This window comes from Cetorhinus maximus, chromosome 10 (genome assembly GCF_964194155.1).
Source record: "Cetorhinus maximus chromosome 10, sCetMax3.hap1.1, whole genome shotgun sequence".
Classification (NCBI taxonomy): Eukaryota; Metazoa; Chordata; class Chondrichthyes; order Lamniformes; family Cetorhinidae; genus Cetorhinus; species Cetorhinus maximus.
The window spans coordinates 1,797,428-1,819,307 of NC_135888.1; the positions used below are offsets into that span (position 1 = coordinate 1,797,428).

Below are 21,880 nucleotides of genomic sequence, written 5' to 3' on the forward strand. Positions count from 1 at the left end.
TGTACTGGAAGCTACATATATTAATACACAGGGCAGACAGAAAGAACATGTACACACAAGATCACTTAAACAATGCAGACTAAATCTATCACTTCAAGTTACCAAACTCAGCTGCATCACAGCTTGAAGCTGCTGATGAGGAGCAGAACTCTTTGACCCCACACAATAAGCTGCTCAAAGACATGCAGAAACATTACCATAGAGACCTGGCAGTCAACTGTGACCTAGTCTCTCAGCTACAGGGGTTAGAAACACCTTATGAAAAAAAGATTAAATGCTCTTAGGATGGAAGCAAAATTATCCTCTAGAGAGCATATTTTCCAGCTTCCTTTCCTTTGGACTTTGCATAATCTAGGCATTGATCCATGTTAATTTATGTTTTACACAGGTACCTGGTTTTAATCACATTATGCACCTGTGATAGAATAACAATTCAAATTCATTTACGGTTAAAAATGTCTACAGCAATGCATTTAAAAACTAAATATGCTCCATTTGTAAGTAACCTGGGATCACTGAAGTTTCATCAATCAAATTTCATGCTTCTGGCATGGCTTCTTGGCTGAACTGTGATAACATCCTATACTAATTATGAAAGCGAAGGTATGTATAGTTTGAATGAAAAGCTTCCCAGGACAAGAATCCTGTGGATTTCTTTGATGTGTATTTTTATCTTACCATAATATGTCGGGGGTAACCTTTTTGAGAATGTGGATTATGACAGTCAGCCAAAACTGCAGGCCATGAGGTAAGTGAAAAGATTCCCTTTTACTCTTGGTTTCTGTATAGCATTTTTAATCTAATTGGTATTGGAATTATAAGGTTACATAATTTAATAGATTTTTTTAACATGGAGTTTTTGAATTCTTTAAAATAGATTATACCAATTGTCTTTCAGAAGCAGCATAGTCACTCTGTCTCTAATCATTAAAAGTAAAACGTTTATTTGAAATATTCTTCACAGAGGTTTCTTTTTCTATTAATAACTTGTCACTAGGGTTTTGTTGAATGCAATTCCAATAAATAAATGTCCTACAGTTCAAAGATAACTCCTGGCACTAGAAATGCAGACAGTTTAAAGCTCTTCACTCTGTTCAATCAGCTTATACACCATAAACTGTCCTGTAACTTGCTAATTTCTTAAATCAATCATCATTCAAAATAAAACATAGAAATTGATATGGCTGTGATTGCTTTGTAATTTCTAGATTATTATGGGATTTGTTAAGTTTTTAACAGTTAAGCACATCTTCAGTCATCTTTAAGTGCTAAAGCAGCAATTTTAATCTTCTCATTTAGTTCTTCTGGTGATTTCAGCAGTTCTGCTAAGCGGTTGTGAGACATCTCAAGCAGCATTCCTAAAAAAGATAGCAGAAGTATTAATGCTATTAAAAGGGGCTGCGTTCTTATCAAGATCACCAAAATGTTAAGTTGATGCCCAGACCCTTAAGTACTGTAAACATTTTTGACAAAAATGTTAATGGATCCGATAGCTCCTTAACATTGCACAACCACAATTTGAAATGAGGCTAATATCCGAGGTATTTTATCAAAAAATTCCAACGTATGATTAGCATAGCACCTGAGAAACCTGTGTGTTTTCTTTACAAAGTCATGGATTCTACTGCTGTAAACATTAAAGATAAGCATTTTAGTGATCCCATCAACTAAGACAGTTTAAAGCCACTTATGCTTGTACAGCTCCTTTGACATATGCTCCTAAAGCTTAAGGACCATCAATTTTATACAGTTTATCAAGTAGTCTACTTTGTTCTGTTTTCACAGTGACTTGCAGATAAACACATTTTTACCACTACCTAAGGGAGTAAGAGTTATATGTAAGCAAAAGATGTTGATCACCAGCCTGAGATGATGTTTTTTGTACTTTGAAATGTTTTGAGATTTTTGACTATTTGGACTAGGAAGGATAACATGAATTAAGATGGTTCCATTGATTAGGTTAAGTTAAATAAACCCACAAAAAGGTCCACAACAAAAACTTCTGAAATTTGATTTTTCCGTGTACCAAATGAGTCTGAGACAGAGGGTGGGCTAAGACATGCCCAGTGAACATTATCCTTCAATGGCTTCAGTAACCAAACTGTCTGTAACAAGACTGCCATGTGACCCCAGACAAACTTCCAACCACATATTTGCACCACCTATTTCCACCTCTGTAACATTACTCGACTTCATTTCTGCCTCTGTTCATGTGTTGCTGAAACCCTCAGCCATGCCTTTATTAGCCTGAGATTCCACCATTCCCAGGTATTCCTGGCCTGCTTCCCACATTCTACCCTCTGTAGACCTGAAGTCATCCAAAACCATGCTGCACATGTTCTTACTTGCACCATGTCCCATACTCCTGTACTCACTGACCTACACTAGCTCTCCATTAAGTAATGCCACAATTTTAAAAATCTCATCCTAGTTTTCAAATCCCTCCATAGCCTTGCCTCCCCATATTTCTGTAATCCCCTCCAGCATCACAACCCTTCAGAGTATATCTACACTCCTCATTCTGGCCTCTTAAGCATTTTAAGTTCTCTACCACTGGTGGCAGTGCCTTCAGCTGCCAAAGCCCTAAGCTCTGAAATTTCCTAAATCACTCTGTCTTTCTACCTCTCTTTCCTCCTTTAAAAATTATCCTTAAGACCCACCTCTTTGGCCAAGCTTTTGATAATCTGCCCTATTACCTCCTTGCGTAGCTCAATGTCAAATGTTGTTTTATAGTGCTCCAATGAAGCACTTTGGAATGTTTTATTACATTGAAGGCACTATATAAATACACATTGCTGCTGTTAAGATCAGCACGGCTTAGTTGCCAGGAACCTACATCTAGGACAACAATAGCAGGTTTAATTGCCAGCTCAACTGGCTAATCCCCAGACAGAGAACTGGGTGGTTCAGTGGTTCAATCTTTGGTTTCCCATCTAGCTAAGAAAGGATGACCAGTCTGTAGAAATCTCATGAGGAACTCAAGACATAGATGAGAAATCCCTGCTTACATTTAGTGTCAACTAGAAATTTCAAAGTAATCTGATAATGACCAGATAATCTGTTTGTGACGTTGGTTAAGGGATAAATATTGGCTAGGACATGAGGGAAAATTCCCCCTGCTCATCTTAGAAATATTGCCATGGAGTTTTACATCCAACCGAGGTGGCAAGTGTGGCCTCGGTTTAAGGTCTCATCCAACAATGCATCACTCCGTCAGTACTGCACTGGAATGTCAAAGACATCTAAGATGTGAAGAAAAATGTATAAAGAATATAATTCCGTATGCAATAAGGGACAGGAATTTTCATAATGTCTTTAATAATTACATGTACCTGTTATCCTGCTAGCATGCTCACTGTATTTTGTATTGCTGATATAACAATATAACTCCTCTCCTAGCTTTTCAGTCTCACTGTCCAGATCACTTCCATCTTCATTATTCAGCAAGTCAGAATTCTGAGGAGCTGCCTGTGAGAGTGCTGCCTGTGCTTTTTCAACAGCAGCTTGTAGTGCTAATCTGTCAGTTAGCAACATCTGAATGGCTGAAGGATCCATTTCCAGTAGCATTCCTAAAATCAGAAATGGCATTAGGGCCTTGACAAATTAGAACCATTTAGAGCATAGAATTTGGTAGATGTAGATTCTAAAACAGCAAATAGCCTCACCAACATTAATGGCATGGATAGCTGCACAAAATGCATTTTAAAAGTATTTGCAGTGACAAAGACAGGCAATATGTACTTAAAATTAAGATCAAATCTGGAGTCTGGCTTCATCCGACAATAATAATTATAATTAACCATAATAACAATAATTTGTTTGCATTTTAATTCATAAAGTGAAATAATTCCTGCATTCAGCTTTCATCTTATATCATGCTGCCGCTAAGGGAGACTTGGCCTTGTGAGTTTTTATAACACAACTTGATTAGTTTCATAGTCTGTTAAAAGTCACAGGTCTTTGTGCAAAAACACTGGCTGTTGGTCTCATCTGGTCAAGTATTAATGTTCTTTTGAAGCAGTGTCAGCTCCAGCTGTGTCCAATTAACAACTGACATTCCAACTGGACGCAACCAGGAGGATCGGCACGTCCAAGTCATAACAGCCCGAGAGCATAAATGTTATGGTGGGTGCACTGCATGTTCTGCCACTAGACATCACAATCCTATTTAGTAAATACAATTATAAAGGCATGTTATAGATTTCTGGGGTAGAATATCAACTTACCAATTTTGTTTCCACTATAAATTCCTTTAATCCAACAATATACTCCCAAAATCAGGTGGAGAAGCCTAAGGGGGCACTTCCCTTCAGAATCCTAGGTCTAACAGCATGCTCCAGTGTTAAATAAATGTGCTGGGGAGATTTTCATAATATATTTAAATAACCAGTTTGTCTGAAGACAATGATCTTGTTTCTTTAGAACATCTCAAGCTGAGGTCTAGATATTTTACTGCTCATATTCAGGAAACCAAATGGACCTACTTCAAAATCAATTTGCAGCAAGATCCCAACTTTTAATTTAAGTCCTCATACAGAGAGTTATCAATCTCCCCACAGAATGTGTGGAAGTGTCATGTGGTTTCCCTAAAGGAAGAGACAGAAGTTGTTGCGTGTCTTGAATACATGGTCAACTCTTCCACAAGGTGTTCTTTCTTCTGATTTTATTATTCTACATTCTGTTCTATATAAATACTGACTGCAGCAGAAATGTCTACCAATGTGACTAAGCAGGAGTTCACTTCCAATGGCAATGCCCAAAATTCCTTTTGTAGAGAAAAGATAATTCTGTCTATAAAATTATTGATAACACAGGAAAGGAAAGGCAAGCCACAGCAAAGCACTGACACACAATTTTGACACACTCAAGAAAGCTGGTATTTAAGGCTACTCTCCACAATATGTCCAGTCTAAAAATCATGGACCTAAAATGTTTTTTTTAAAATCACAGATAAGGGACTTGACTGACTCCACTTAATTACAATATTTTTCACTATTCCATTTTCCAGTAAAGTCATAAAAGATTCCAAGCAATCGCGCTTAATAATTTGGCCTGTCGGGGAAGAAAACTACATTTGGTCAGCCCTACAAAAGGTACTTGCCTTCCTTCCCTTATTTTCAGTTTTGACAAAAGTCTTTACTCAACGCATTTAGTCTATTCGCTCTTCTGATGCTGTGGGACCTGCTGTGTATTTCCATCATTTCCTATATTTATTCAGTGATGGTAAAGCAGTTGGGTTAATTGACTCAAACAATCCTAACTGCTAACCATCCAACAGTTTTTTATTGCAGTTTCTGCAAAATTACTTGGATTTGCTCAATTGATATCTCCATTGGAAGCATCTTCGTCCATTGAAGATTTTTGCTATTAATTCGTAATGGTGAAAATATATGCAAATTTATATCAGTATTTCTTGAAGACTTGATTCAGCAAGAAAATCTTGCATTTATATAGTATCACGCAATTACTTTTGAAGCATAGTCCACTGTTGTAATGTAGGAAACCTAGCAGCCGATTTGTGCATAGTGGGCTCCCACGAACAGCAATGTGATAAAGGCCAGATAAACCTGTTTTCTTTTTTAAACATGTTGATTGAGGGATAAATATTGGCCATAACACTGGGAACAACTCCCCTGTTCTTCTTCAAAATAGTGCCACGGGAACCTTTTACGTCCACCTGAGATGGTGGACAGGGCCTTGATTTAACATCTCATCCAAAAGAAAACATTTCCAAAAGTGCAGCTATTCTGCAGTCAGTCTAGATTTTTGTGCTTGTCTCTGGAGTGGGCCTTGAACCTCCAACCTTCTAACTCAGAGGCAAGAATGCTACCAACTAAGCCACAGCTCTCACAAATGTACTTCCATTTCTAAATCAAAACGAATGAGGGGATTCACATTTAAATTTTCTATTATCAGTAAATCATTGCCATATCTCCAAGATCCAAAATAATGACAATTGGAAAGTAGTGCTATTTACAGAAGATGGAGTTTTGTTTTAAAAAAGTGACATAGAGAAGATAATTCCTAACCTGGGTGAAAGGTTTGTGATTGACAATGAAATAAGTTTTCAAATCTTTAGAACTCCCGTAAACGTCAGCCTGTTGCATTAAAGTAGTCTGCCAATGCTCCTGCTGTTCAACAGATTTGTCACCCCACAAAAATTAATTCATAGATTCAAAAGGATAGGGGTTCCCCTCACCAGTGATGTAAGCGCAGTTCTGTGGATCGATCTTTTCTACTTGTTCAAAAATCTTCTCTCCCAGCTTCTCTTTCACATCATCAGAATCTGAATTGTTGGACGTTTTCCTCTCATTAGGCATTTTTCTAAAAATGTGAAAAGCATTGAATTTTTGAAGTACTGTGCACACAGGATATTGTGCAAGGTGCTTGCTTATGTCTCTTAACTTCATACTAACATAGCTAGCGTATTGTAAAATAGTTTTATATTGTTTTTAGAAACAGGGACAGCAGAGTGATCTGTTTTAAATTTCAATGTGCTGACAACAATTTCAAGCATTTGAAAAGCAAACTTCCATTGTTAGTCCCTTGTAAACCATTAACTCAAACAATTTTCTTCTCTTCTCTAGCTTTGCGACCCATGGGGCAGCCCGTTCCTTCCACCGTTTTTAGATTCAGCAGGTCACGGGGACAAGCAATAGCTTCATCGGCTAGGGTATTCTGTCAATCACTACACAGTAAACCAGAACGTAAAATATTCTAAACAGAGTTTGCATTTATAATACACACAGACTTACTGTTCAAGCGCATCCTGTGCAATCTGGATCTTTTGTTCTAACAGCTGCAAGTCACTGACCAGCTTCTTCACTTTGTTCCGTCCCATTTCCAGTAGCATACCTATTTAATAGGCACATTAATAAACCTGCATGCAGTACAATTAGAAGTATTTTAATTTGTGTTTAAACATTAACTTCAACTTGTTTTGCAACCATCTCCCTACATAATTCCTGTATCCAACTATATGTTTATTCCATTCAATTCAAAATTATGATAATTCCATCTTTATTCAAAGTTAGATCAAAAAATCTGATTTTCTAGACCATTCATTATTGTCCATTTCATTTCAGTAGCCTGTCAATCCTAGTGTTGAATAGATTTTCCATCTTATACTGGGGTGGCCAAACCACAGCTTGTGAGCCACATGTGGCTCTTTTAAAGATAGAGTGCAGTGCAATAGGCAACTGGTTGGCTACCACCCGATTTACAGCCCTGTCGTTTTTTGAAGTCCTGCCCAGAGTTTTTTTTTTTAAAAAACTGTTCAGGAAAGAGTACAAGGCTAATTTCTAAACATAGGATAGTTGAGTCAAGGAAACAATGGCTGTTCAAAAATGGACACAGTTTCACGGAGAGAACTGGAGAGCACTGGGAGGGGTTTCCCGCCAGACGAAGGGCTGTGTGACCTGTGCCATTTTGGAGCAGCCTATCTGGCTCCCTAACCCACCTTCTCGCTGCTGAACCTCCAACTTGCAGCCTCCATCCAGAAAAAGGAAGAAACAGCTTAACACAGAACACAGAATCTACTGTATTAGGGCACAGGTGCTCTGATTCAGATTTGTTCTTCAGTAGGTGGTTACAACTTCTCCCCATTTCGCACCCCCCCCTCTCCCCTGCCCACACCCCACTCCCGTCCTTCCCCCAAGTGTAATCGGTCCTTTTTTTAAACTTCTAGACTGATTTTCCACATTGCAAGAGAAAGGCTGCCAAAACGAGTTAAGCAGTGAGCATGTGCTAGCTCTGATGTGTCTCAGTGAAGCAGTTTTGTTTTGTCTACCTCTAGCAGTGATTAGCCCTGATAACTGAAAGTTTCATCTTAAGGGATATAAACTATTATAATAGTTTATAAGGCTTTCCCTCGCAAAAGCGTGTGCAAGAATAGTAATAAAAATATGCCTGTAAAGGTTGCCTGTGTCTTGCAGCTATCAAATGTCTAAAGATGATCATATATGGCTCCAAAGTTCCGAGTTTGGCCACCCGAGTTACACAATATAATCTTATTATTCTTTAAAAATATGTTCGAGTTCCTTTCACCAGAAATGATTCAAACATGGACCTGTATCCAGATTAATAATTATCTTGCTTAATATCTCCTCTTTTTAAAAAGCCTTTTGTTAGCATTCTTTACTTGCCACTTATTTTAGTTCTTTAGACAATTTGTTCTGAGACATTTTCAGTTAGCATATCTTTTCCCTCATTTGGAATTACTGGATCTTAAAGAAAGTTTGCACAAAACGCAGAACTTGAATGATGAGCAGACAGTATTGCAATGGAAGCAAAAGCAACCCAGCAACCAGTGGCTGGGTATAAATAAACAATATACTGCACCACCTACATACATAAATAAACAATATACTGCACCACCTACATACATAAATAAACAATATACTGCACCACCTACATACATAAATAAACAATATACTGCACCACCTACATACATAAATAAACAATATACTGCACCACCTACATACATAAATAAACAATATACTGCACCACCTACATACATAAATAAACAATATACTGCACCACCTACATACATAAATAAACAATATACTGCACCACCTACATACATAAATAAACAATATACTGCACCACCTACATACATAAATAAACAATATACTGCACCACCTACATACATAAACAAACAATATACTGCACCACCTACATACATACATAAACAATATACTGCACCACCTACATACATAAACAAACAATATACTGCACCACCTACATACATACATAAACAATATACTGCACCACCTACATACATAAATAAACAATATACTGCACCACCTACATACATAAATAAACAATATACTGCACCACCTACATACATAAATAAACAATATACTGCACCACCTACATACATAAATAAACAATATACTGCACCACCTACATACATAAATAAACAATATACTGCACCACCTACATACATAAATAAACAATATACTGCACCACCTACATACATAAATAAACAATATACTGCACCACCTACATACATAAATAAACAATATACTGCACCACCTACATACATAAATAAACAATATACTGCACCACCTACATACATAAATGAACAATATACTGCACCACCTATATACATAAATAAACAATATACTGCACCACCTATATACATAAATAAAAAATATACTGCACCACCTATATACATAAATAAACAATATACTGCACCACCTACATACATAAATAAACAATATACTGCACCACCTACATACATAAATAAACAATATACTGCACCACCTACATACATAAATAAACAATATACTGCACCACCTACATACATAAATAAACAATATACTGCACCACCTACATACATAAATAAACAATATACTGCACCACCTATATACATAAATAAACAATATACTGCACCACCTATATACATAAATAAACAATATACTGCACCACCTATATCGCAATCCTTTTTTTTGAAAAACAGTAAACAGTTTCTTACTGGCTAGTCAAGTTGTCAATGACAGCACTCTCATCGTTGAGTCAGAAAATTTCGGGTTCAAGGCCCACTCTTGGCAATCGTCCAGATAAGGCAGTCCTATCTACCCTCTCAGATGCACATAGAAGATCTTAATGGCACTTTTCAGTCAAGAAGCATAGAGGCGTTCTCTGGGTGTCATGGTAAATATTTATTCCTCAACCAACAGACTATCTGGTCATTTATCTCATTGTTCTGTGTGAAAATTGGCTGCTGCATTTCCCTACATTAAACAGTGACTCCACAAGTATTTCATTGGCTGTAAAGCACTTTGGGATGTCCTGAGGTTTTGGAAGTCGCTATAAGTGCAAGTTCGTTCTTTCTCACAGTTCTTATGAATTGAATGTCCATAAATAATGCTAAGGTACAAACAAAGACTTGCAACTAACCTGAAGACCTTTATCACATTTTGCCGACAACTGGAGAGTACTAACTGTTCATGAACTGCTAAATTGAACACGAGTAAATTATGGAATCAGGATAATTTGTTGGTGTAACATGTTCCAGTTTGACCTTCAATAGTGAAGGCTAGAATAACTAAATCCCGAATAATATACAAACATATGAAAAATGAGTGACAGGAAAAGACTCACTGGTCCATACAGCCTAACATAATTATGATGTACGGACAGACAGTCATACTTGCATTTATATAGCACCTTTTACAACCTCAAGACGCCCCAAAGCCCTTTATTGTCAAAGTAGTAGTTCTGAAGTGTTGTCACTGTTACAATGTAAGAAACATGGCAGCCAATTTGTACACAGTAAACTCCAACAAACAGCACCATGATAATCACTCAATCATTTGTTTTTAATGGTATTGATTAAAAGATAAATATTGGCTAGGACACTGGGGAAAACTTCCCACCCCCTTCTTCAAAATAGTGCCATGGGGTCTTTTACAACAACCTGTGAGAGCAGGCAAGGCCTCTGTTTAATGTCTCATCTGAAAAATGGGACCCCCGACAGTGCAGCACTCCCAAAGTACTGTACTCATGTGTCAGTCCAGATTTTTGCAATCAAGTCTCTGGAGTGGGACTTGAACATTCTGACTCGGAGGGAAAAGTGCCACCAACTGAACCACATTGTGTACAACACATTCCTTTTCCACTGCAAGAAAAAAAAGTACACTGCTGAATTCCAGAACAGAGGGTGTTAGCATTTCTGCTCACCAAACTGCTGTCAGGCACTGATGTTAAGCTCTAACATTGTAAAAAGAAAACTCTCATAACTTCAAATAAAATTTTTGATTTCACAAACATTTTTATAATTGAAGGTGGCAATCTTTTAAATTGTACTAACCAACCTGTTATTTTCTCACTGTGCCCAGTATTATGGATATCCACCAGGTCATACAGCTGATCGCCTAATGAATCAGTCGAATCAGAATCCGTATCATCTTGCACAAGTTTAAACAGACTGGAAACCAAACAAATATTTGTTTCTCAAACATCAAAATTAACACCATTATAGATGGAAAACATTAGCCATTTTGAGATTAATAAGGCACATTAAAAAGCAGGAAACTACAGGCCAGTTAGTTTAACATCTATCATCGGGAAAATGCTAGAAGCTATTATTAAAGATGTTATAGCAGGGCACACAGAAAAGTTTAAGGCAATCAGGCAGAGTCAACATGATTTTGTGAAAGGGAAATCCTGTTTAACCAATTTATTGGGGGTTTTTGAAGGGGTCACATGTGCTGTGGATAAAGGGGAACCGGTGGATGTACTGTACTTAGATTTACAGAAGGCATTTGATAAAGTGCCACATCAAAGGATATTGTGGAAAATAAGAGCTCACGGTGTAGGGGGTAACATATTGGCATGGATAGAAGATTGGCTGGCTAACAGGAAACAGAGTTGGCATAAATGGGTCTTTTTCTTGTTGGCAAGATGTGACGAGTGGTGTGCCACAGGGATCAACGCTGGGGCCTCAACCTTTTACATTTATATAAATGACCTGGATGAAGGGATTGAAGGGATGGTTGCTAAATTTGCTGATGATACAAAGAGAGGTAGGAAAGTAAGTTGTGAAGAGGATGTAAGACGGCTACAAAGTGACACAGATAGGTTAAGTAAATGGGCAAAGACCTGGCAAATGGAGTGTAATGTGGGCACATGTGAAATTGTCCATTTTGGCAGGAAAAATTAAAAAAAAAACATATTATCTAAATGGTGAGAGGTTGCAGAGCTGAGATTCAGAGGGATCTGGGAGTCCTAGTGCATGAATCACAAAAGGCTAGTATGTAGATACAGCAAGTAATTAGGAAATCTAATAGGATGTTATCATTTATTGCGAGGGGAATTGAATACAAAAGTAGGAAATTTATGCTTCAGTTGTACAGGGCACTGGTGAGACCACATCTGGAGTATTGTGTACTGTATTGGTCTCCCTATTTAAGGAAAGATGTAAATGCATTAGAAGCAGTTCAGAGAATGTTAATTAGGCTAATACCAGGAATGGGCAGGTTGTCCTATGAGGAAAGGTTGGACAGGATAGGCTTGTATCCACAGGAGTTTAGAAGAATAAGAGATGACTTAAGATTTTGAGAGGTCTTGACAGAGTGGATGTGGAGAGGATGTTTCCTCATGTGGGAGAATCTAGAACTAGGGATTATGGCTTAAAAATAAGGGGTCGCTCGTTTAAGACAAAGATGAGGAGAATTTTTTTTTCTCTCAGTGAGTCTTTGGAACTGTCTTCCTTAAAAGGCAGTGGAAGCAGAGTATTTGAATATTTTTAAGGCAGACCTAGATAGATTCTTGATTAACAAGGGAGTGAAAGGTTAACGGGGGTAGGCGGGAGGTTACAATCAGATCAGCCATGATCTTATTGAATGGCGGAGCAGGCTTGAAGGGCCGAGTGGCCTACTCCTGCTCCTAGCTCATATGTTGCATGAATTCAGTTTTAAAAAAAAGTTATTCTAGCATTGAAGAGTACCAGCAATCCAGCAACCACATGATGGACAATACTAAGTAGTAATACTTAATACTAAGTAGTAATCGATCTCACACTCTAAAGCTGAACTGTACTCAAAAGGTCCACAAGACTTACTTAAAAGTAAAACAAGCTAATTATCTAATTTAGTTTGCAATGAAAATAATTAGAAGTGTCATTAGCTTCAAATCTCCTCATTATGAACATAACACTCCTGTGTACCATTTATTTATGTCTTGCCATTTCTCTGTGGAATCCTGAAGTGTGTTGAGTGCTTTCTGAAGTCCAGCAGACAGCAATTTCTCATCCTGTATCATCTGATCCAGCACAGGAACTGGGAGTTCCAACAGCATCCCTGTAAGAGGCTCAAAACAAAAAGACACTTGAGCTTTTTATATAAATGCATGTATTATTTATGCCAAGGGATATTTACACGTGTCAGAAGTTAATTTGATATTAATGGCTAATTTCATGTTTTACCACTAAGCAGTAAGAAGATTAAGAGAGTCTGTAATGTACTTACTATTTTGTTACAGTGAATCCTCATATCCTCAAATTGTTACAACCATGAAAGGATCTCCATTTGTTACTAATTTCACACAAATTTGACTGTTGTTAGGCTGATCCTTCTGGTCCTCTTTTGTCTGCCTCATATCACACAAACCTTTCTTTCTTCAGGAATGCAGCTAATTGCCTCTTGAATGATGTTTCACTGTGTTCACTTCAATGCCCTTTCATCACAACTTATTCCACAATGCTTCTCACCTTCGCGGAATAGAAATGCACAACTATCGTTCTCATTTCCAACTTCCTCATTTTGAACTAGGGTCCCTTGTATTTCAGTCTTCTGCTCAAGTGAATAATTACTTGAATCAATTTGTTAGTCCTCTACATAAACTTTAACGTTACAGTAGGACCACTTTGGAGTTTTTTCCCCCAAAAATATACAAACTAGGGATGTATTCCCTGGGCTTTAGAAGGGATAAGTTGATCAAAGGTTTCAGGATATTATGGAGACCAGGTAGAGTAGCTAGAGGGAACCTATTTTGCTGGTTAGGGAGTTTATAACTAAGTGGTCATGGTCTAAAAATTAGAGTTAGACCTTTCAAGAGTGAAATTGGGAAATACTTCTACACAAAAGGGTCAACAGCAATTGATGCTAGATCAATTGTTAACTGAAAATCTGAGATTGATAGATCTTTGTTAACCAAAGGTCTTAAGGGATATCTGGCAAAGGAGGGCATATGGAATTAGGTTGCAGATCAGCATGATCTCACTGAATGGCAGAACAGGTGTGAGGGGCTAAATAGCCTACTCCTGTTCCTCTATTTCTCAGCCCAACTTCTTTATCTTTCTTTCCAATTTGTGTTTCTGATATCTATCATCCTAGCTGCTAATATCTCAAGGGCTTATAATAGCTTCCCCAAGGTTCTTGAAATGCAATTTAACCAGTTATTCACAACTATATAACCTATTTGATTTCTATTCTATCCTCTGATAATATTTCACAGCATCTTATTTTTCTGCATTACTACTGGGTTAATGGGGTCATTGATTTACCCACATAACCCAAGGATTGGGTTCCTGCTCACTACAATTTTTGACAGTTCAATTTAACCCACACACCACATTTTGGTTTGATGCCTCCATACCAACTATTTTACTTAGCTATAGTGAACTATGTATCTTAACCAACTGACCGTTATCCAAAAAAATACAAAATTCTTCTGATTCCTTTGCTTCTCTTCTGGTATTATCTACAAGCTTGGAGGTTTTGCAGGTGATACTTTCACACACATCCTCAGGCCTCTAAAACATATTCAGGATCCCAAGAGCAACCCCCTACAGTACAGGGTGAAAACGAAGCGGCTGTACCTGTAAGTTTTATGGCCAGTTGCGGGTGTCGTGGAGAGATGGCATTATAAAGTTTTTCACCTAGTGTATTCTGTTGCTCCATTGGTTACCCATTTAAAACCACTTGGAGGGAAGCCAGGAGAACGAAGGTGTGAGCTTCCCTCGGCCAGGTTGTCTTGTCCTCTTCATGGGGCAACTTGCAATGGGCGCCTCCTTCAAATTCACAGCCCCACTGTCACTGTCACAGAGAAAAAAAATCTCAGATTAGTCACACAGCTGGAAACAGGTCAGTTGCTCATCCATCCCCCTGACTGTCTGTGGACAATATTTCTGCCATATTCCCATGTCTAACAAACACTGAACGACCAGCTTCTGATGGAGGGGGAGGGGGAGGGGCAAGTGCAATGACCCCCCCTCCCTTAAACGTCATAAACACGACAAACCTTTTTTAAATCCCGTACATTCGAAGAATTGCCTTTTGTTTTAAACAAATGGGGGGATCCAGAGTAAAAAGAAGAAGCCGCTCCCTTTCTAAACAATCGCTTCACTCCGGTCCGGTTTAGACCATGACAACAGCCGCGTCATCCCGCCGCGCCGAACGCTGATTGCGTCATCGCCTCCGATTGCGTCATCTCCCCCTGCCGCGTCGCGCACATATTACGTCATCTCCGCCGATTGCGCCCACCGTCTCTCCCCCCCCCCCCCCCCTTTCAAGCCGGCGAAACACACCGCGACTCTCCGCGCAGGGAACAATATAGTTCCACACAAACATTCGACAGGTGAAGACCGGGACACGCGTCCACCAGGCCGCCGTCGACTTAATCGAGAAACATGGCGGATTGGGGATCCTGTTCAGGAAGAAGAAGAGACAAATGTCCGGCGGGCGGCGAGAGACGGAGCTGGATATAGTCCCGGGCAGGCGGAGGGAGTGTAGGCGGGCGGGGTGTGATAAGGCGGCGCGCGGCGCGGCCTCGCTCTTTCTAGCGGCGGCGGCGACGGGAGCAGGTGAGAGGAGGGCGGCCTCCGGGATTGGGGCGCGAACACCCCCCTCCCCACCCACCCACCCACCGCGCCCGGCCGAGAGCCCAGGCCCGGACCGTCCGCCTGTTGGTGCCGGCCAGGCCGCACCTTGGGCCTCGGGCTCGGTTAGGGCCCGGGGGGGTGGCGCGGTCGGGCCTGGACCATTCGGCCCATCCCCAGGGCGGGCGGCTGGTTAACTGGGCGAGGGTCTGGTTTTGGGGGAGCGGCCGATATGATCCCGAGGACTCCGGCCCCATGTGGCCGCCTCTGGACATGGGGTGGGGGGGGGTTGGAGTCTGAGCGGGTTCAGAGGCCGAGCCCTTGTCCTGGGGGGGGGAGGGTTGACTGGTCTCTGGCCTGGCCTCCGCCCCTGGCCTGGCCTCCGCCCCTGGCCTGGCCTCCATTGCCCGTCACTGGGGATCCCGGGCCCGGGTGTGTGAGCGCTGAACTCAGTTGGTGTGTCTGTGTCTGTCCAGGTGGTTAAAATGTCAGCTCATCTCCAGTGGATGATCGTCCGGAACTGCTCCAGTTTCCTGATTAAAAGGAACAAGCAGGTCTACAGCACCGTGAGTACCGAGCCTCCCAGCGGCGCTTCCTTTCATATTTAAATCTAGCTCATGGCGATTTAATGTTTGGGTAAAATCTCAGCTGGAGTTTGTGGTTTTCTCCCATGCGCCATCATTGCCCGAGCTTTGTGCACAGGGTTTCGGTGAGTTTGTCAGTCAGTGTGCGGTTGGGGAGCGGTTAGTTTAATTGCTTTTGGGTTGTGAGGTTGAAAGATTTAGTAGATCAAGACATAGGTGAATTCTCTATGTTTGCTTCTCCCTTGGGAGAGTTTGTAAAAATGTGGACAGCTCTCACTGATGTGACATTTATTCTTGGGCCATTCTGGTGACTGATTATTTTCTGGACCTTAAACCAATGTCAGAGTTTGATTAGGGAGCTGATCTGATGTCTTTCTTACAAACCTCTGCCAGCTGCTGCTCTTGATATACCTGCTGCCCATTTGTACTCTTAATAGTTCAGGAATAGACAAGTGTCCTCATGTGGTTGCTGAGTTTGATTCCCAGGTTAAGGTACTGCCATTACGTGTGTTCCAGTTTTAATTCTATTATTGGGGCTACTGATTTGTGGTAGTGTGTAGTTCTGCAGGCATTAATCACGGCAGTATTTTGCCATGGTGCCACTTTAACATCTGAAATTATTATTTGACTTGGAGTCATGCTGAGCACACAACAGCTCTACCCTTCCTGGTGTCCAGGACTCCTTTCTATACAAAGTTGTACCCATTTTGCTGTTGAAAGCTCTATCAGATACTTCAGTATTACTGTACCAGTGACACTTGGAACATAAGAACTAGGAGTAGGCAATTCAACCCCTCGAGCCTGCCCCGCCATTCATGAAGATCATGGCTGATCTTATTTTGGCCTCAACTCCAATTTCCCACCCTCTCCCCATAACCTTTCAACCCATTAATTAAAAACCTGTCTTGTCTCCTCAAATTTATTCAGTGTCCTGGCATCCACTGCATTCTGAGGTAGTGAATTCCACAGATGCACGACCCTTTGAGAAAAGTAATTCCTCCTCATCTCTGATTTAAATCTATCACCCCTAAGCCTAAAACTATGGGCTCCTCGTTCTAGAATGCCCCACAAGGGGAAACATCCGCTCTACATCTACTTTGTCTATCCCCTTTAGCATCTTATATACCTCAATTAGATCTCCTCTCATCCTTCTAAACTCTAGTGAGTATAGGCCTAAACTGCTCAATCTCTCCTCATAAGACAAGCCCCGCATCTCTGGAATCAATCTAGTGAACCTCCTCTGAACCGCCTCCAGTGTAACTACATCCTTCCTCAAGTAAGGGTACCAAAACTGTGCACATTACTCCAGGTGCAGTCTCACCAATGCCTTGTACAGTTGCAACAACACTTCCCTATTTTTATACTCTATTCCTTTAGCAATAAATGCCAAAATTCTATCTGCCTTCCTTATTACCTGCTGTACCTGCAAATTAGCTTTCAGCGATTCATGCATGAGGACACCCAGATCCCTCTGCACTGAAGCATTCTGAAGTTTCTCTCCATTTAAATAGTAAGTCGCCTTTTTATTCTTCCGACCAAAATGGATAACCTCACACTAATCCACGTTAAACTCCATCTGCCAGGTTTTGGCCCATTCACCTAACCTGTCCATATCCATTTGTAAATTTATTTCTTCATTGCAACTTACTTTGCCACCTATTTTGGTGACATCTACACATTTAGCTATTGTACCTTCTACCCCTGAATCCAAGTCATTAATTTAGATTGTAAATAGTTGGGGCCCAAGGACCAAACCCTGTAGCACCCCACTAGTTACAGCTTGCCATCCAGAAAAAGACCAATTTATCCCGACTCTGCTTTCTGTTGGTTAGCCAATCCTCTATCCAAGTTAATATATTACCCTTAACTCCGTGTGATCGGAGAATCTTGTGTATTAATCTTTTATGCGGCACCTTTATCAAAGGCCTTCTGGAAGTCCAGATATACTACATCTAGTATATCTAATGGACCCCCATTATCCACTTTGCTTGTCACATCTTCAAAGAACTCTAGCAAATTAGTCAAACACGATTTACTTGTGCTTTTTCAGCCAACTGCATTCTCTTGGTTGGTTTAGTTCCAGGTGTTTGTATTACAACTGAAATGACTTTTGACAGGGCTTTGTACTCAATTAATCAATTCTTGAGTTATCCAAAACTAGTTAGTCATTTATGGTACAGGAGGAGGCCATTTGGCCCATCCAAGACTGCCAGCTCCCCACGGAGCAGTCCAGTCAGTTCTATTCCCCTCTTCAATCCCTGTAGCTCTGCAAGTCTTTCAACTGCCCATCCAATTCCAATCTAAAATAATTGTTTCCGCTTCCACCACCCTTGTGGGCGGTGAGTTCAGGCCATTACCACTTATTGTATTTTTTTAAAAAGATTCTTCCTCACATTGCCCCTGCATCTCTTGCCCAAAATCTTTCATCTGTATCCCCTAGTCCTTCTAGTTGTGCACCTTGTTATTAATCTCTATGGTTTACTAGATATTGCTTCTCTGTATCTAAGATTTATGATGACTTGTTGACAGAATTAATCCAGAGTCTTGTTAATGTAATGAAATGAATGTTGTGCTCCATTTTAAAAATCTTTTTGACACACTCTTGTACCTGCGATACAGGAGCCCAACAACTTGAAGTCCAGAAACTCTTTCCGTTACAATGGGCTTATTCACCGCAAAACTGTAGGTGTAGAGCCAGCAGCCGACGGAAAAGGAGTGGTGGTTGTCCTCAAAAAGCGGGCAGGTAGGTTGCATTGATCCTTACTTGTGAATTATATGACTACACCTTATATTCTGTGCATTTCTAGTAGTTGGGTATGCCCATCGAGTCTGAATTGCTGTAATTGGACAGGAGTAGCTGAGTGCTTTGACAATTTTTTTCTCTACTTTCTCCCAGGCATCTAATTACTGTATTCTATTGAACTTTTTATTCAGTGGCTGAATAAGATTAATTTACCAATTCTGCTCTTTAGGTAGTCTCTCAGGCTGCTTTTTAGCCTGAGACACTATCTCTGAATTGCCGCTCCTTTCCCTATTCGGGCCTGTTTGCTGTGGCTGTGACCTTATGTTGGGGCATTCCTTCTTGATGTTGAGTTTGAGTAAGATTGTCTGGTAATGTGGCCACTTGCACACTGCTTGTGGTACTTCATTTTTTATTGCTTTCTATTCAGTTTTGTGCACTTGCCTATTTTAGGTCAACGCAAACCAGCGACATCCTATGAAAAGATCACCATCAACAAGAATGGCCGCGCCACCCTGAACAGTTTGCGACACATCATCCGTAAGAACAACTACCGAAAGGATCTTCGCATGGTACGAGATGTTTGATACTATATGCACAAACTCCAGCTTCGTGACTAATGAAGCTAGTCAAGTAATTTTGATTCTGTTTAATGCAGCAGCTGGTTAAAATATTTTTTCTGCATGATTTCTTTCTCAGCTGAAGCTTGTCTTTGCTAATTTGCAGTTCCCTGGGCATCCTCTGTTGCTGTGCCCAATTAACCACTTGTGTGCACACTGCACTGTTTCTGCCCCCTTCTCACCTTAATTCTTATTTGGCTGAGATCAGCTGACTTTGCACACACTACAATTGGAAACTAAGATGTTTTCTATAGCTGAGAATTTGTCCGCTAAGCCACCAAGAGACCTCTTTGAATTCAACAGAAAAAAATCAGATGAGAACAGCAAACACCTTTGTTTCAGTTTGCAAAAATCAATTGTAGCACTTAAGTGGGATGTTTAACCCCACTGGTCAACAGAGGTGAGTCTTCAGTTTAGTCACCTAGTTTAATTGCATTTCCCTTCTCTTTCCCTTTTAACTTATAGACTCTGCTTCAACAATGATTTGTGACTGAATTCCATATTCAACAGAGAATGTTTTCTAACCTCACTTGTCTTTAATTCAATTTTAATTTGTGCCTCCTCATTACCTAGCTGACCACTGGATCTATCATTCACCTCTAGTCATATGGTGCCACTCCCCTTAATTCCATGCACTATTACATATGCTGTTACTATAAATCACTTGTGAAAAGTTTGTCCTGGAAGTTATAACCCTGCAGTTTATTGAAAATAAGTTGATTTTATGATGGTGGGATTTTTTTTTCCAGGCTGCACTTCGTCGAGCCAGTGCCATCCTGAAGAGTCAGAAACCAGTTGTGGTCAAGAAGAAGCGCACTCGGGCTACCAAGAGCGCATGAACTTGTAAAAGATTTGACATGATTCATAATAAAGGAAAATTTTAAGTAGCTTGTTCTGTGTGGTTGTGTTAAATGAGCTGCTTGTGCTTGGGGCTAGTATCACTATCATGGGAACTTGCTAACTGTCTTTAAGGAATCTTATCAACTCCATTGATGGACTGTTTCCTTTAGGTCAGGAGCCTCTTTTTTAAAAAATTAAACTCCAGAAGAATGTGCATCATTTAGATGTTTCCCTTCCAAACATTGGAATCTTGACTTCCATCATATCGAACCGCACTTCGTTCACCTGCAAGGATGGAGTTTGGCTATTTACAATCCATATTAATGACTCGAACGAGGAGACGGAGAGTAATGTATCTTAAGTTTAATTAAGGCAGAGTTGGACAGATTTTTGATATACAAGGGAGTTGAGGGCTATGGGAGGTAGATGGTAAAGTACAATTGAGAGCACAGCCAGATCAGCCACAATCTTATTGAATTTGAGAGCAGGCTTGAAGGGCTGAATGGCCTACTCCAAATAATTGTACACATCTGTACGCAAAATATTTACACATTTACTGGAAGTGATAATGCTGCTCTGGCTGTTACTTTTTTCTTTCCAAGTTATATTCAAATACATGCTGACCATTACTTGAATATAACACTTAAGTAATAATATGCTGATCTGCTTTACCACTGGGAAGGATAAGTGTATATTTTCCAGAAGTAAAGCCTTCCCTGTTGCCATCCTAGTCAGCACTTTGTGTTGTCAACAAACATTAGAATTGTTAAACGGTGTTTAATTAATGTTACACCATAAAATATGCTTGCAATTGAGCAGAAATGTCACAAGATAAATGGAAGGAAACTTGATTGGCTATCCAGCTCATCTTTGAAACATACCTCTTTGAATTAGAATATCCAACTCCCTATGAAATAATTCAGTTTGCGTCTACTACCCTATCCCAGGCATTGCAGCTTTTCCTGTTACAATAACTAAGCTTGTCCTTGTCCCACTATGTTCCTGTTCTAATCTTGTCTATGTTCTCCAACTTATTGCGTTTATCTTGTTTCATATCTCATAGTTCTAAATTCGAGGAAATTTTGTCTAAATCTAGTGTAGCTCTTTGACTGCTTTATTAGATTTTTGGATTTATCTGTCTTTTCCTCGCCCTTTTTCTCCAAGTTGACATTGTCTTCAACTTGGACCATTACCTCAGCAATTAATGTTTGCTGCTGTGTCTTTCAGTTTATCTTCTGTTTAAAATTTTATGTAGGAATGTTTTGAATTATAGCTTTCATATAGCACCCTAAGTCTAATAAAACACCCAATTCACAAGAGCATTAAGCAAAATTTGAACTCTGACAGATTAATGCTGATGACTAAAAGTTGGTCATTGGTAGTTTTTAGAACTATCATAAAGAAGAAAAGAGGTTTACGGGAGGGAATTCAAGAGTTTAGGGCCTTGGCAACTGAAGACACCCTTGGAAGCAGGGGAGTGCAGTTAGCTCAGATGGAGAAAATTGCAGTAGGGAATGGTGAGGCTGTGGAAGGAGTTGAAAACAAAGATAAAAATTTTAAAATTGAAGTTGCTTACCTGGAAGCCGAGTAAGGACTTGGGCCATAAGAATATACTTTTGTGCTTATTGACGTGTTTTTCTGGGTAAATGTGTCAAGGGTATTCTTTTACAAAAACAGAATCCTCAGTTCTGTTGAAGGGTCGTGAGGACTCGAAACGTCGACTCTTTTCTTCTCCACCAATGCTGCCAGGCCTGCTGAGTTTTTCCAGGTA

General features: G+C 39.9%; 2 protein-coding genes across 6 annotated transcripts; one reads left to right on the top strand and one right to left on the bottom strand.

The window, feature by feature from the left end:
* Positions 1-923: 923 nt before the first annotated feature.
* On the bottom strand, positions 924-14,917 carry LOC144685390 (uncharacterized). Of its 5 annotated transcripts, none has more exons than XM_078549808.1 (8): positions 14,749-14,917; positions 14,327-14,543; positions 12,674-12,816; positions 10,821-10,933; positions 6,756-6,855; positions 6,200-6,324; positions 3,333-3,569; positions 924-1,358 (listed from the first exon to the last, which is right to left on the bottom strand). In XM_078549808.1, exons 3-8 carry the CDS (start codon positions 12,802-12,804, stop codon positions 1,252-1,254), a joined length of 813 nt encoding a protein of 270 aa, XP_078405934.1. In that variant the 5' UTR covers positions 12,805-12,816; positions 14,327-14,543; positions 14,749-14,917; the 3' UTR covers positions 924-1,251. The 5 variants fall into 5 exon arrangements, with proteins under 5 accessions (XP_078405934.1, XP_078405931.1, XP_078405933.1 ...); XM_078549805.1 differs by having other exon boundaries at positions 12,674-12,806; positions 14,749-14,902; XM_078549807.1 differs by having other exon boundaries at positions 12,692-12,806; positions 14,749-14,898.
* Positions 14,918-15,262: 345 nt separating this feature from the next.
* Positions 15,263-20,160, top strand: rpl28 (ribosomal protein L28). Its single transcript, XM_078549810.1, has 4 exons — positions 15,263-15,891; positions 18,529-18,652; positions 19,103-19,221; positions 20,019-20,160. Exons 1-4 carry the CDS (start codon positions 15,811-15,813, stop codon positions 20,106-20,108), a joined length of 414 nt encoding a protein of 137 aa, XP_078405936.1. The 5' UTR covers positions 15,263-15,810; the 3' UTR covers positions 20,109-20,160.
* Positions 20,161-21,880: the final 1,720 nt, after the last annotated feature.